The 14811-nt window shown below is 41.4% G+C and overlaps 1 protein-coding gene across 1 annotated transcript; it reads left to right on the forward strand.

Moving 5' to 3' along the window:
• The first annotated feature begins 6221 nt into the window (after positions 1-6221).
• On the forward strand, positions 6222-11579 carry gorab (golgin, rab6-interacting). Its single transcript, XM_020499559.2, has 5 exons — positions 6222-6454; positions 8365-8698; positions 8963-9064; positions 9192-9332; positions 9870-11579. Exons 1-5 carry the CDS (start codon positions 6400-6402, stop codon positions 10324-10326), a joined length of 1089 nt encoding a protein of 362 aa, XP_020355148.1. The 5' UTR covers positions 6222-6399; the 3' UTR covers positions 10327-11579.
• The last annotated feature ends 3232 nt before the right edge of the window (positions 11580-14811 follow it).

A 14811-nucleotide genomic window follows, 5' to 3' on the forward strand; every position in this document is an offset into this window, starting at 1 on the left:
TCATCCTCTTTTTCCTCTTCCCTTCCTCAGAAGAAAAACAGAAGACTGTCTCCTACAGCTTAGGTAGAGGCATTAAGTACCCAGACTCATAACAGAAGTTCCTGTGGTTCGCCCTTCTCTCTAGCCTTTTTCCACTCAACCATCCCCACAGAATTCCTCTCTCCACATCCCTATCCTAAAACCTAACCCGCACATTAACCCCTACCCTTAACCATAACCCTTACCTAACCCTAACCTTAAACATCCCAAGGATCCCTGATAGCAAGGACCTTGCTTATAGAGTAAAGGCTGGTTTACAGTTTGTCAGTTTGACATGTCTGTAGACAATTGTCGAAGTGACATCATGAACATTCTATTGTCTGCAGACATTAGTGCTGAGCGATTACTGCTTTTTGATATTGGTTCGGTTTCGGTTCATCTTTTTTTTTTACATTAAATGCAGTATGCATTATGCTGGTTGAATGCTGTAACACAGAATAAAACAATGAATAAAAGTCCCATGAATGGTAGTGACTGCATATTACTGCTTATCATTTAACAATAGTTTATTCACATTACTTCACTTTAAAATATTTTAGTTGTTGTGTACATTCCATTTGTTTATTTTATGAATATTATTTAATTCCAAGTCATCATCTCATCTCTATAGAGCTGCTGTCTCTGCTGTTTGACAAAATAAAAAATGTTTAGTTCTTCAAGGTAAATAAGGCATACTTTTATGACTGATGAATACCAACTATCACTTAGATCACACTTAGTGGTGTGGGGGCTGTGCTTTGGCAAAGTGGGTGGGGTTATATCCTTCCTGTTTGGCCCTGTCCGGGGGTGTCCTCGGATGGGGCCACAGTGTCTCCTGACCCCTCCTGTCTCAGCCTCCAGTATTTATGCTGCAGTAGTTTATGTGTCGGGGGGCTGGGGTCAGTTTGTTATATCTGGAGTACTTCTCCTGTCCTATTCGGTGTCCTGTGTGAATCTAAGTGTGCGTTCTCTAATTCTCTCCTTCTCTTTTTCTTTCTCTCTCTCGGAGGACCTGAGCCCTAGGACCATGCCCCAGGACTACCTGACATGATGACTCCTTGCTGTCCCCAGTCCACCTGGTCATGCTGCTGTTCCAGTTTCAACTGACCTGAGCCCTAGGACCATGCCCCAGGACTACCTGACATGATGACTCCTTGCTGTCCCCAGTCCACCTGGCCATGCTGCTGCTCCAGTTTCAACTTCCACCTGACTGTGCTGCTGCTCCAGTTTCAACTGTTCTGCCTTATTATTATTCGACCATGCTGGTCATTTATGAACATTTGAACATCTTGGCCATGTTCTGTTATAATCTCCACCCGGCACAGCCAGAAGAGGACTGGCCACCCCACATAGCCTGGTTCCTCTCTAGGTTTCTTCCTAGGTTTTGGCCTTTCTAGGGAGTTTTTCCTAGCCACCGTGCTTCTACACCTGCATTGCTTGCTGTTTGGGGTTTTAGGCTGGGTTTCTGTACAGCACTTTGAGATATCAGCTGATGTACGAAGGGCTATATAAATACATTTGATTTGATTTGATTTGATCAAGTATTTTCAGGTAGATATACCTTGCAAAGCAGCAGCTGCTCTATATCACCTCACAATCGGGCCATCTACTCTCTTCCATAGCAGGCGTAAAGGAAACACAGACTGGACAAGTAGATGTGCAATGGATTATGGTCATTGTAGTTAATTACCACGTTTTATGCTCTAAATTATACTGAACAAAAATATAAATATATCATGTAGTGTTGGTCACCTGTTTCATGAGCTGAAAGAAAAGATCCCAGAAATGTTCCATATGCACAAAAAGCTTATTTCTCTCAAATTTTGTGCAGAAATGTGTTAACATCTCTGTTAGTGAGCATTTCTCATTTGACAAGATAATCCATCCACCTGACAGTTGTGGCATATCAAGAAGCTGATTAAACAGCATGGTCATTACACAGGTCCACCTTGTGCTGTGGACAATGAAAGGCCAATTTAAAATGTGCAGTTTTGTCACACAACACAATGCCACAGATGTCTCAAGTTTTGAGAGGGAGTGCAAATGGCATGCTGACTGCAGGAATGTCCACCAGAGCTGTTGCAGCGAATGTTATGTTAATTTCTATACCATAAGTCGACTCCAATGTCGTTTTAGAGAATTTGGCAGTACCTCCAACAGGCCTCACAACCGCAGACCACGTGTAACCATGCCAGCCCAGAACCTCCACAGCCGGCTTCTTCACCTGAGGGATCGTCTGAGACTAGCCACCGGGACAACTGATGAAACCGTGTATTTCTGTCTGTAATAAAGACCTTTTGTGGTGAAAAACATATTCTGATTGGCTGGACCAGGCTCTTAAGTGGGTGGGCCTATGCCCTCCCAGACCCACACATGGCTGCGCCCCTACCTAGACATGTGAAATCCATAGATTAGGGCCTAAAGAATTGATTAAAATTGACAGATTTTCTTATATCAACTGTAGTTCATTAAAATCGTTGAAATTGTTGCATGTTGCTTAATAATTTTGTTCAGTATATGTAGAATATCAACCTGGTCTCTCTGGGAATTTCGTAGTATTCTTTACGTAAATCTGTGACACTCCATATAAACTCAGCAAAAAAAATAAACGTCCCTTTTTCAGGACTGTCTTTCAAAGATAATTAGTAAAAATCCAAATAACTTCACAGATCTTCATTGTAAAGGGTTTAAACACTGTTTCCCATGCTTGTTCAATGAACCATAAACAATTAATGAACATGCACCTGTGGAACGGTCGTTAACACACTAACAGCTTACAGACGGTAGGCAATTAAGGTCACAGTCATGAAAACTTAGGACACTGAAGAGGCCTTTCTACTGACTCTGAAAAACACCAAAATAAAGATGCCCAGGGTCCCTGCTCATCTGCGTGAACGTGCCTTAGGCATGCAGATGTGGCCAGGGCAATAAAATGTAATGTTCGTACTGTGAGACGCCTAAGAGAGCGCTACAGGGAGACAGGACGGATAATTGATCATCCTCGCAGTGGCAGACCACGTTTAACAACACCCGCACAGGATTGGTACATCCGAACATCGCACCTTCGGGACAGGTACAGGATGGCAACAACAACTGTCTGAGTTACACCAGGAACGCACAATCCTTCCATCAGTGCTCAGACTGTCCGCAATAGGCTGAGAGAGGCTGGACTGAGGGCTTATAGGCCTGTTGTAAGGTAGGCCCTCACCAGACATCACCGGCAACAACGTCGCCTATGGGCACAAACCTACCGTCGCTGGACCAGACAGGACTGTCAAAAAGTGCTCTTCAATGATGAATCGCGTTTTTGTCTCACAAGGGGTGATGGTCGGATTCGCGTTTATGGTTGAAGGAATGAGCGTTAAACCGAGGCCTGTACTCTGGAGCGGGATCGATTTGGAGGTGGAGGGTCTGTCATGATCTGGGGCGGTGTGTCATAGCATCATCGGACTGAGCTTGATGTCATTGCAGGCAATCTCAACGCTGTGCATTACAGGGAAGACATCCTCCTCCCTCATGTGGTACCCTTCCTGCAGGCTCATCCTGGCATGACAATGCCACCAGCCATACTGCTCGTTCTGTGCCTGATTTCCTGCAAGACAGGAATGTCAGTGTTCTGCCATGGCCAGCGAAGAGCCTGGATCTCAATCCCATTGAGCACGTCTGGGACCTGTGGGATAGGAGGGTGAGGGCTAGGGCCATTCCCCCCAGAAATGTCTGGGAACTTGCAGGTGCCTTGGTGGAAGAGTGGGGTAACATCTCACAGCAAGAACTGACAAATCTGGTGCTGTCCATTAGGAGGAGATACACTGCAGTACTTAATGCAGCTGGTGGCCACAACAGATACTGACTGTTACTTCTGATTTTGAACCCCCCTTTGTTCAGGGACACATTATTCTATTTCTGTTAGTCACATGTCTGTGGAACTTGTTCAGTTTATGTCTCAGTTGTTGAATCTTGTTATGTTCATACAAATATTTACACATGTTAAGTTTGATGAAAATAAACTAAGTTTGACAGTGAGAGGACATTTTTGCTGAGTTTAGTATGATTGTGTATGGTATAAATTTATTTGTGGATGTCCCTCAACCATTTCGTATGATATATTACAACTTACAATTTGTATCATTAGTTACGAATTTGCAAAATCTACAATATATCACAAATTTGCAAAATGTACAATATTCGACAATTTTGGAAACGTACAATTTGTTACAAATTTGCAAAGTACAATATGTTACAAATTTGCAAAACGAATGATGTTGCGAATTCAAGCTAGGTGGCTAAAGTTAGTTAGGCTAGGGGTCAGGGTTTAAGGTTAGGGTTAAGGTTAGGGTTATGTGAAGGGTTAGCTAACATGCTAAGTATACTGAACAAAAATATATATACGCAACATACATCAATTTCAAAGATTTTACTGAGTTAAGGTTCATAGAAGGAAATCAGTCAATTGAAATAAATGAATTAGGCCCTAATCTATGGATTTCACGTGACTGGGCAGAGGCACAGCCATGACTGGGCCTGGGAGGGCATAGGCCCATCCACTTGGGAACCAGGCCAACCCACTGGGGAGCCAGGCCCAGCCAATCAGAATGAGTCTTTCCACATATATTTTTGTTAAGTATAGGTTGCAAAGTAACTCAAAAGTAGTAAGTAGTTGAAAAGTTGCTAATTATCTAAAATGCTAAGGTTATCTGTGATGAGATTCAAACTCACAACGTTTAGGTTACTAGATGTTTGCGTTATACACCTACCCATCCACCCCGACCAACCACCCTACTGAAGTAACCATCTGTCAGATTGTCACCATAGCAAGAGTAACATGTCATTCTCATTTGAGTGTCCCGGATTTACATTTACTATGTTATGTCTAGTCTATGAGACCAGGTTGAGAATATTGGCCTGTTGCAAACTACAACTCCCTAATATATCGCATAATTCAGGCTGGATTTGATTTATCTTTAGAGAAACTGTGCAATGTGAGCATTGAGGTCACAGAAAAAAATTTACGAAATAGAATTCAAATAATTTAACCGACGTTGGTCAATTAGTGGTTTAAAAATCGAAAAATAACAGAAATGTCGGTCAATCGCTCAGCACTATCCGACATCTAACTTGTCATTATGAAAATATATAAACACAAATTGACAGACTCTGCATGACATCAGCAGACTCTGCATAACACAAATAAACCCATCCGATTAAAAATGAATTCCGTAAACGTCAATCTAACAAGCCAGGCAACTAAAAGTAACTTTCTAAACAATATTATGGTTCATTGCTAGCCAGTTAAAATAATGAGGAGACTCACCAAAGGCAGAGTATAGCTGACAGTCTTTCCTTTAGCCCTTTTTTTAGTCATTATTACAGGAAAATAAATCCAAGACAACATAATTATTTACAAACTAATGGCGAACTAACAGAAAATAGCTTACTGCCACAGTGTAACGAAATAAAAGTAGGTCATTCTATAGGAGCATTTTAGAACTCTCGCATCTTGTGACAGGAGAACTCGACCTACATGAACATATTACCTCAATTACGTGGACTAACCGGTGCCCCTGCACCGGTACCCCCTGTATATAACCTCGCTAATGTTATTTTATTGCTGCTATTTAATTATTTGTTACTTTTATTTTTGTAGGGATTTTTCTTAAAACTGCATGTTTGGTTAAGGTCTTGTAAGTAAGCATTTCACTGTAAGGTCTACACCTGTATTCGGCGCATGTGACAAATAACATTGGATTTGATTTGGTCTGGTTGCTGTGGCAGTCCGGTAACCACGACAACGGACGTTGCGACAGTCGCAGATACATTTGTTCGTGTCTGTGCGTCAAGGAAACTAACAGTCGCAGCGACGGTCTACAGACATTTCACCGGAGTATAAATTAAAAGTAATTTTGACCAGCGACATTCGTCGCATTCTAATCGTCTACACACAGACATGTCGTTAGACCAAGTATAAACTGGCCTTTAGACAAACTCTGGCTCTGAAGCATACTAGTGTCCAAAGTATTTGCCAGTGTTTCTCTTTTTACATGATTAAAAAAAAAGCTTTCTGCTTGGTAACCAATTTCAGTTGAGTATTTGTGCGTGTTTTATAATTAGTCTAACAGCACATAAACCGGTGAATATCACATCATGTGAATTAATAAACTACAAATTGAATTTAAATAAAATCAAACAGGCGTTATTTCTTATGTCCTTCACTGGTCCCTTTCGGGGTCTTTGACGTGGCATCAATAAACAAAGATGGCGGCTAAGTAGAAAGTTTAACTGGATTGTTACTTACTTTTAGCATTTTAAGTTGATGGTTTCGATAAATATTTAATAGCTAACAAATATCTCGTGTCGCTATATTCCTAGGATATCAATCTTAAAATGGCTGGGTGGTCAGGGTTTTCGGAAGAGGAGCTACGAAAGTTGCAGCAAAAAGGTAACTTAAACTTGACTTCAAGCTAGCATAACGTCAGCTCTTGACAATCATGACTTAGTTATATTACATTGCACAAGGTTGTGTTTGTAAATTCAATCTGGAGTAACAGAGTGCGCTCTGGGCTTTCGTAAATTCAATCTGGAGTACCAGAGTGCGCCCTGGGCGTTCGTAAAATCAATCTGGAGTAACAGAGTGCGCCCTGGGCGTTCGTAAATTCAATCTGGAGTAACAGAGTGCGCCCTGGGCGTTCGTAAATTCAAAGCGTTTTGCTCTCGGATCACTGGACGCTTTGGCGGATGAGTAACGTTAGCGTTCTAACCTCACAACGAACAGCAGTCAAGCACCCGAGCTAACGTTGGCTAGCTACTTCCAGACAACACTTCACTGACCATTTTTCTCGCTTTATCAGAGCTGGTTAGGTTATTTTCATGTTATCCATAGCGTAGGTGACTAACTGCTGTTGGCAACAATGTAATTACGTTTTTTTTTGCCGACGTTTACGGACACCGACCATATTCGACGGGTGTAGAGCGTTTGTAAATTCATCAGTTATTCTGCGCTCTGGCACACTCAGACGAGAGTGCTCTGAAATTGTAGTAGATAGCCAGAACGAATTTACGGACGCACACTAAGTCATTGGACAAAGGCATCTTCTGTAGTTTTTTTTTGTTACGATCCGACACTCTGTCTGAACATTAACATGCATCTCGTGCGATACAGTTTGAAGTATAAGGACCTTTGTGACTTTAATATCAGAGAGCAGTAATGATTTAAAATGTTAAATTGATGTACACCTTTATGGCAGTGTGGGAACACTAAACCTCTCTTTTACACTGCTTGTTTACAGAAGACAGTGACCACCTGTGCTAATTAGCTATCTAGCATGCTCCAAGCACCTGTGTGTAACTGAAGAAGGCCGACATAAACGTGTTGTGACTGAAAAATACTGTTGGCTGCAACTGTGATGAATCCGGTGAAAACAGTGTATAACGTTATTTTTGATGTGGCATGGAAGTAAAGGGCTTTATGTTTCTAGAACCTTATTGCAATTGAGAATCGATTCACGTTTAGATGGAGTATTTGGTTGGCTCTGACAGCCGAAACAATCTTTGTCTGAAAATAACATTAGATCCTTGGACCATAAGGAGTAATGGTAGGCTACTTAAGAGTACATTTTGGCCTTACATAAGGTTAGCTCATGAAAACTCTAGGTGGCTCTAGGTCTTCTGTTCTGCCATTAGCTTCGCCCACAACTGCCTCATGTGAACTACAATCCCAACGTCAGTAATCATTGCTTGTGATACGGCTTTCAAAACATATGACCTTTTCATCAGTGCGAAATAATCCTTCAAATAAAAAAACATACACTTACTGTAGCAGCTTTGCATAGTTCCTTACAGCTATGGGTGCCTCCATGCAATGAAACTACAGTTCTGCTCACTTCTCAAATTATGCTTACACACAGGTGTTCAGAGCGCACAAGATAGCTAATTAGCACAGGTGGTCGCCTCTTGTCATCCCTCTGTTTTCTGTAACCACACCCTGTAACATGGAAGTATGGCCATGTGGGAACACTAACCCTATCATGGTGTGTATCAACTTAATATTTCCAGCTGATATGAAAGATAAGGTACTTATGTTTCCAAAACCTTAACACAATGACATGTATGTATGTTCAAATTGACCGTCAGGGATGCTTAACAAAACTATGCATACAGAAGACACCTTCGTCCAATGACTGTTATGTGTAATGTAATGAAACTGAGATTCATGATCAAGGGCTAGTATAAAGTTAGCTGCTTAGCCAAGATTCGGCTGTCCATATTAGTCAATTCAGTAGCTAGTTACGTCTGTAAAGTGTATCGATATCCAGTATTGCTGTATCTCTGTTGTTTTACCTCATTCATCAGACCAGGCGGTGCCTGCGGCTTTAGGTCGTGGACGGAAACCAGCTCCTACTAACCGGAGTCGGCAGCAGTTGCAGCGAGAGCGAGCCCTCCAGTTAGCCACTCAGCAGAAGAGTGGACCCGACTCGTCTGCACTACCACCCGAGCAGCAGCTAACCAAGCCTCCGCCGCAGCCCACTAAGGCCCTGCCAAAGGCTGTCATCCAGCCCGTTGTCACCCCCACAAAGCCGGTGGAGGAACCCAGCCAAAAAGAGACCCTTGCCGTAAACCATGCTCCTGCACCAGCAGAGGACACATCGCCGATTGTCAAGGAGTTGGAAAAACAAGAGGTGGAATTGTTAGTAAGTCTTTGTTATCATAAATTAGGTGTAGATCAATGTCTTATGATGATCTCACAGTTGCCTGTACATTCATTTAGTTTGGCATAGCAGTAATGTTGTTGACACTGACAGGGTCCAAAAACCAAGAAGAGTGCAGTGATTTTATTTGAAGAATACTTATCTTAGGCTAATTAGGCCTGTCCTTTATTGTCTGTAGATCATCCTCATGTCTGTTGATTGCCTTTCTCTATATTGGGTGTTAATGCTCCTCGTTGTTGTAGTCGGGAGAAGACTCGCATAGAGCTGCTTCAGCAAGACCAAAAGATGATGGAAGACAGGAATAAGCGCAAGAAAGCCCTCCTGACCAAGACCATCGCTGAGAAGTAAGGACAGATGCCGTAGTTCACATTATCACTACCAGCTATTCTGATACACTTTGTTTCCTTTGGACACTTGCTGTGGTTACTCTTTCATAAATTCACCCGAATGCCTGTTTTTCTGTGTACACAGATCCAAACAGACCCAGGCAGAGTCAGTGAAGCTGAAGAGGATCCAGAAAGACTTGCAGACTCTGGACAATATGGTGTCCAATGACATCTGCATACTGAGAGGTGTGATAGAGCAGGCCAGCTGGGACTATAACACTGCAAGGTAACACACAATTTGAAGAACATGCTGAATCCTTGCCCCGGAGATGGGATTCTTTTCAATCAGGGTGTTTTTCACTCAGGGGAGGTCATCCATTTATTAATACCCATTATTGTTGTTGTATCACCAATAAAAAATCGACCACAGCAGTCTGTAGCTATACTGATATGGCAGTGAACATTTCCTTCTTTCAAACTCTGGAAACACTGCTCCCTACAGGTTATTCAGCATACTCCTTCAGTACATCCCAATACATTGATAAAACAATGTCCCCTCTCAGATATGAAAAAAGGATGGTAATAAGTACAACCTAAACTTGAGAATAATGACGCTGGGCTGAAAAAAGAACTATTTAAGGAGATAAAGGAATGAGTGGCCTGCACAAGGAATGTTGCTGCTCCACAGTGACTTTTTTTCTGAACCCAAATCAACAACATTTCGACTTCACATAAGTCTTTGTCAGGTGAGGTAGGCCATGTATTCCTTCCTTTGCTATAAAACAAATTCCTAATAAATCTGTCTGTCTCCTTTTCTGTTCAGGAAGCGCTATGAGAAGGCGGAGTCTGAGTATGTGACGGCCAAGCTGGACCTCCACAAGAAGACGGAGATAAAGGAGCAGCTGACGGAGCACCTGTGTGCCATCATCCAGCAGAACGAGCTCCGCAAGGCCCACAAGCTGGAGGAGCTGCTGCAGCAACTACACCTCCAGGCCACGGAGGAGGACCAGGAGGAGGAGAGGAAGCGGGAGGAGGAGGAGAGGAAGCGGGAGGAGGAGGAGAGGAAGCAGAAGAGTCTCATGGAGAACCAGGGAGAAACAAATGAACAGTCTCCCCCACATACAGGGTCCACACCAGGGGTAGAGACTGAGACACAGGCAGTCGGTGCCATGCTCCAGCAGGACTATCCTGCAGTGATTGGGAGCGATCAGGACTGTAAAACGGCCAACATCCCCCTAGCGGGGCAGAGCGAGGCTGAAGCCCCGGCTTCTGCTTCCTGAGACGAGGAGAGGGGTGGTCCATGAGATGTCAGCCCTTACTTTCACTGTTCAAAGTAACAGACTCTTACTGACCCAGAATGTCAGTCCTGCCCATTACTATCTAGCTTCAGTATATTAATACTGTATGTCCAATACATCCATTAGGGGATGTTTCCTCTTTGTGTAACAATCCTGTGTACTGTATATGTATAAACATTCTACCATTGGGGGAAATTCATTTAGATTTGTACTGTCTGAGAACTGGCTCACTAAGTCTTCATTGTGGAGCGAACAACATTGGTATTTTGTTACTGTTTGTCGGGGGATTTGTCTGTATGCTCTTAATGTGGCTGTGTCAAAAATGCTTCAAGCACTTATTTTGCACAATATTTACATCCGAAGTGAATACTCTCTGTGTCATGCCTAGCCAAGAATATGTAGAACTGAAAGCATAGCCGGTTTTTTTTTTTAAATTGGCCTGCTTTGTCTTTATGGTGAAGCTGAAAGGAGGTGGTTAACATTAAACCCCTGAATGTTCCTCTGTGCAGATCCAGGCTACAGATGAATAGAAGATACTTGTGTTCACAAAGCAGCGCTGCCAGATCTATTCTCTCTGTATGTTGTAGATCAACATAATATCTGTTGGGGTTTTGCTATCGAAGGGCTGGTATTTCCCAAAACCAAACTCTGTCTCAGGCATATTAAAGACTTGTAGATCTCCAGCAGGCTTCCTAAGGAATGGTAAGGTGATATCTCATAATGTATGTATGCTCTGAGAGAACTGCTCCATGGCATGTTGCTGCTTTACTGTTATGGCTTTAGAACAGCTTGTTTTCAGTGGCGCTCTATGGTACAAATGTGTCTACAGCAATATAACATGTATCTGATATGAGTGTGCTGCAGCTAGTTGTTTTGTGTGTAAAAACCAGCGTTCTGCCCCTGTGTGTGCCAGGGAGTACCAAATGCTACCAAGTGGTTTGTTTTTCAAAAATTATCCTTCGAATGAATGTTATGTGAATTTGTTTAAATCTAACATCTGTTGTTTTGTATGGAAATGGGCTTATTAAAAGTGGGTGGATATTTAAACATGTATTTTACACTATGTGGTTAGTATTTGGGTATGTGTTCATTTTTTTATTTAAAATATATATATTCTGAACATGAATGCAACTGCACAAAACCTGTTCATTGTAACACTTCTATGCTGTTCATGTCATATTTGTTGGTTAAATTAGTATGAATTAAGTAAAATAATTAAATTCATACGAAACTTATCTCTTATGATTTGCTTTGTTTTTGTCATTTTCATTATACGAAATTAGTATTTTGAATGATCTGTTTCATTCTGTCTTTCTAGGTGCCGTAAGGTAAACTGATTCCTTATTGGAGCTTGTGGTGCCGTAGTGGAGTTTAAGTGAAAATAGTTTTGAACTCCCATCGCTTTTTCAAGTCATTTTAAAGTGCAGTAAGCGTTCTGTAAACCGCTCAGATTTTACAGCGCTTTGGTCACATCTGGCCGTCTGAAAGGGAGACCATAAACCCAGCTCTTTTAATTAGTTAGCGAGTAGTGAGTGACCACTGAATGTCCCCGCCACCTCACAGGTCAACGCTTTAATGCGTTTAATATCCTGCCTGAAATGATGATGTTTTACTAATTTGATTTAATAACCATGTGTTATTTATTGATGGATGTTTAAAGCCTACCGGTATTTGCGTGTAGGCCATTGCTTATGGCCTAATAGTGCATCTATGCCTCAGAAAATAGTATAGCGACTGTTCTTCTATGGGATAAATCATATTGAAAAAATATAGAGCTGACTTGTACTAATTTAACTATAGAGGCCGCCCTAATTCAGTAGGGTATGTGACCAACTATTATGGAATCTAAAGGCTATAAGGTAGAAGTATACAAAAACACGAATTGGAATTGACTATTAGCCATTGGGTTTGGTGAAGCGGTAAAGCCCAACAACTTCAGAAAGCAGTAGACTTCTAGAGCACTGTGTGATTTATGTGGCGCTAGCGTCCCTAGACAGGTCGAGAAGGGCCGTGTAACCCGAGAACCAACCACAGAGAAGCTGTGAGATCAACTTTTACTGAAAATCTCCGCCATCTGGCCCGTCGGCGTTATTGAATTTTGACCTTGACACTGGAGTATGGAAAATGAATTGTATTTGCATAAATCATGAATAATTAAGGCTTTGGCCCAATAGCCCAAATGTTTTAATTAATGAATATGCTATATATAATTAATTCCTGGTGCGCTTTTATTTTCAACATATATAGGAAAAAGTACACTTTTAATTTCAAATTAGGCCTATCAAAAAGTACACTGACATTAAACAACTGATAGGCTATTTGTTAATTATTTATGAGTTAAAGTTCATGGTCGAGAGTTCAATTATAACTGCACTGCACAGTTTGCTTATGGCGGTAAAAAATAATTTTAGTGTTAAGGCTCTAATAGGCCAAGGTGTAGCCTATATTTGGGCTTCTTCGATCACGTTATTTATCAAGGTATTTCTAAATGATAGGTATATTTGTTAGCCTCAGCCATATCGAAATCGGTAATACAGCTGTAGATATATGGAACTGTGTGAAACATATGCCTACCCTGAATTAGAATTTGAGAGAGAGAGAAAAACAGTTTTTGCTATACATTTTCATGTTGATAATGTGGGCTTAATGACCCGTGGAATCAGTGTAATAAGCATTTAAGCCAGGCCAGGCCTAGCCTGCTCATGTTATCAGATATGATATGGAATCAGACATATTCATTTTCTCTTTTAAGTGTATGACATACAATTACTAATTTAGAAACCGCTAGGCCTGTATATAGCTTATTGAACGAAAGTTAATTTGATTTTATATTGTATATTGTTTAATTTAGCCTACTTTGAATTTTCGTTACTTATAAAAAAAAATGTAGGCCTGTGTTTGAATAATTATGTAAATACGCATCGAAATTGTTGAAAATTGTTCTGAGAAACACTGAAGGTTACTAGGCCTGCATGTGCATTGCCATTGACTTTAAGGATAATTGCAGTTTGGTCAACCAACCAGCGCTTATTCAATTCCCCCAATGAAAACACACACTTTGTATGTTTTTCGGTTGTTGCTGATTTAGTGGTGTATTAGCTGAAATATTGCCTTGCCCTTGGCTGAATAACTTGTACTCATCTTAGTCGGCAGCATGCGTCTCTGTCGGCCGGGCTGACTGGCTGGCTGCAGTGCTGTCCAGTGACCCTTAGTGCCTATTGGGTTAGCGCGTTGGCCCATGTCCACCTTTATTTCTCTAATTGGGAGTAAAATAGCCTCCTAGTTGACTCTCCATATCCTGGACGCGAAACTATGTGTTGCCCCCCCATCCCCTCCACCCACTCTCCATCACTGATTGCTGCGACGAGGGAATTCTCATCTTGAGACCTGTTGAACTGCAAATCCCTCGCGCAGGCACCGAGTTCGGATTACAACATTCGAATCCACAATTGGCAGATGTTTTCAATAACAATATAATCAACATTGGCCATTTCTAATCGAGATCATCTAAATAATTTGAACGCACAGAAGCTGTTTAATTTTTACTGGTTCGTGGTATAACAGTAGATAATTTACTGCAAGTGTTTCCACTTGGATATAGTATTGATAACCGTATTTCCGATACGTCATTGGGTGTTAAATTTCAGTCCCTCTCTGCCATTTGGGCCATGCGACTCTGAAGGGACATGCGACACGGTCTCTCTCTCTCTCTAGTCTCTACCTCTATTGTTCCAACATTGAAAACTCTCTCACGCTAATTGCAAACTGCCTGTGTTGTGTTCCGACATAAAAACCAATCTGCTCCCGATTAAACAACACGCCGAGTTTACAAAGCCATGCGCGTGTGAAATTAATTCACCAGCGCTGATTCTGATTATAAAGCCAACGGCTGCTGTTGCCTTCTTCTGTAGGCAACGGTTTCATGCGTCCCAAAGCTGGAACTATATTTTAGAGCATATACTTCATGTCATTGCTCCATAAACCTAAAATCTAAAACCCAATAGGCCTTGTTAAAGTAGGCCGACATTATTGCCCATTATTTCAAACCTTTCGGTTATTATTTACACTGTATTTTATGTTTCTGTACTCATGTTATTGTCTGAAACAACAGGTATTCCCCCCAAAATACATTATGTGTAGATTATTTCAACATTTTACTTGTGGTACACAATTCTTGCTGCTTGAAAAAGTGAAAACGTCTTTCTTTCCCAAATGTTTTTTCTGTGAAATGCCTGCTCAGATTCTCTGTAGCCTATCTTTACTGACTGTTACACAGCTTTCACAAATGATGTATCAAAAGGATGTATGCCTAGTACCTTACGTTTCTCTTATGCCTGTAGCCACTCTTTGAATATCCAGAGAGAATTCCTTAACTGCACATAATATGCACGAAACAATGATTGAACTGTTATGAAGATGGCCAAAATTAGGTGTAAAGTGTGTTATCAAATTATCTTATTGAATCTT

Source organism: Oncorhynchus kisutch, linkage group LG13 (assembly GCF_002021735.2).
Source record: "Oncorhynchus kisutch isolate 150728-3 linkage group LG13, Okis_V2, whole genome shotgun sequence".
In the NCBI taxonomy this organism is placed as follows: domain Eukaryota; kingdom Metazoa; phylum Chordata; class Actinopteri; order Salmoniformes; family Salmonidae; genus Oncorhynchus; species Oncorhynchus kisutch.

What these genes read in the sequence shown, in the direction of transcription:
- gorab (XM_020499559.2), top strand. Translation starts at nt 6,400, where the DNA reads ATGGCTGGGTGGTCAGGGTTTTCGGAAGAGGAGCTACGAAAGTTGCAG. An exon ending in GAAAAACAAGAGGTGGAATT is followed by an intron (nt 8,699 to 8,962) that starts GTTAGTAAGTCT and finishes TCGTTGTTGTAG; the next exon opens with TCGGGAGAAGACTCGCATAG. An exon ending in TGGGACTATAACACTGCAAG is followed by an intron (nt 9,333 to 9,869) that starts GTAACACACAAT and finishes TTTTCTGTTCAG; the next exon opens with GAAGCGCTATGAGAAGGCGG.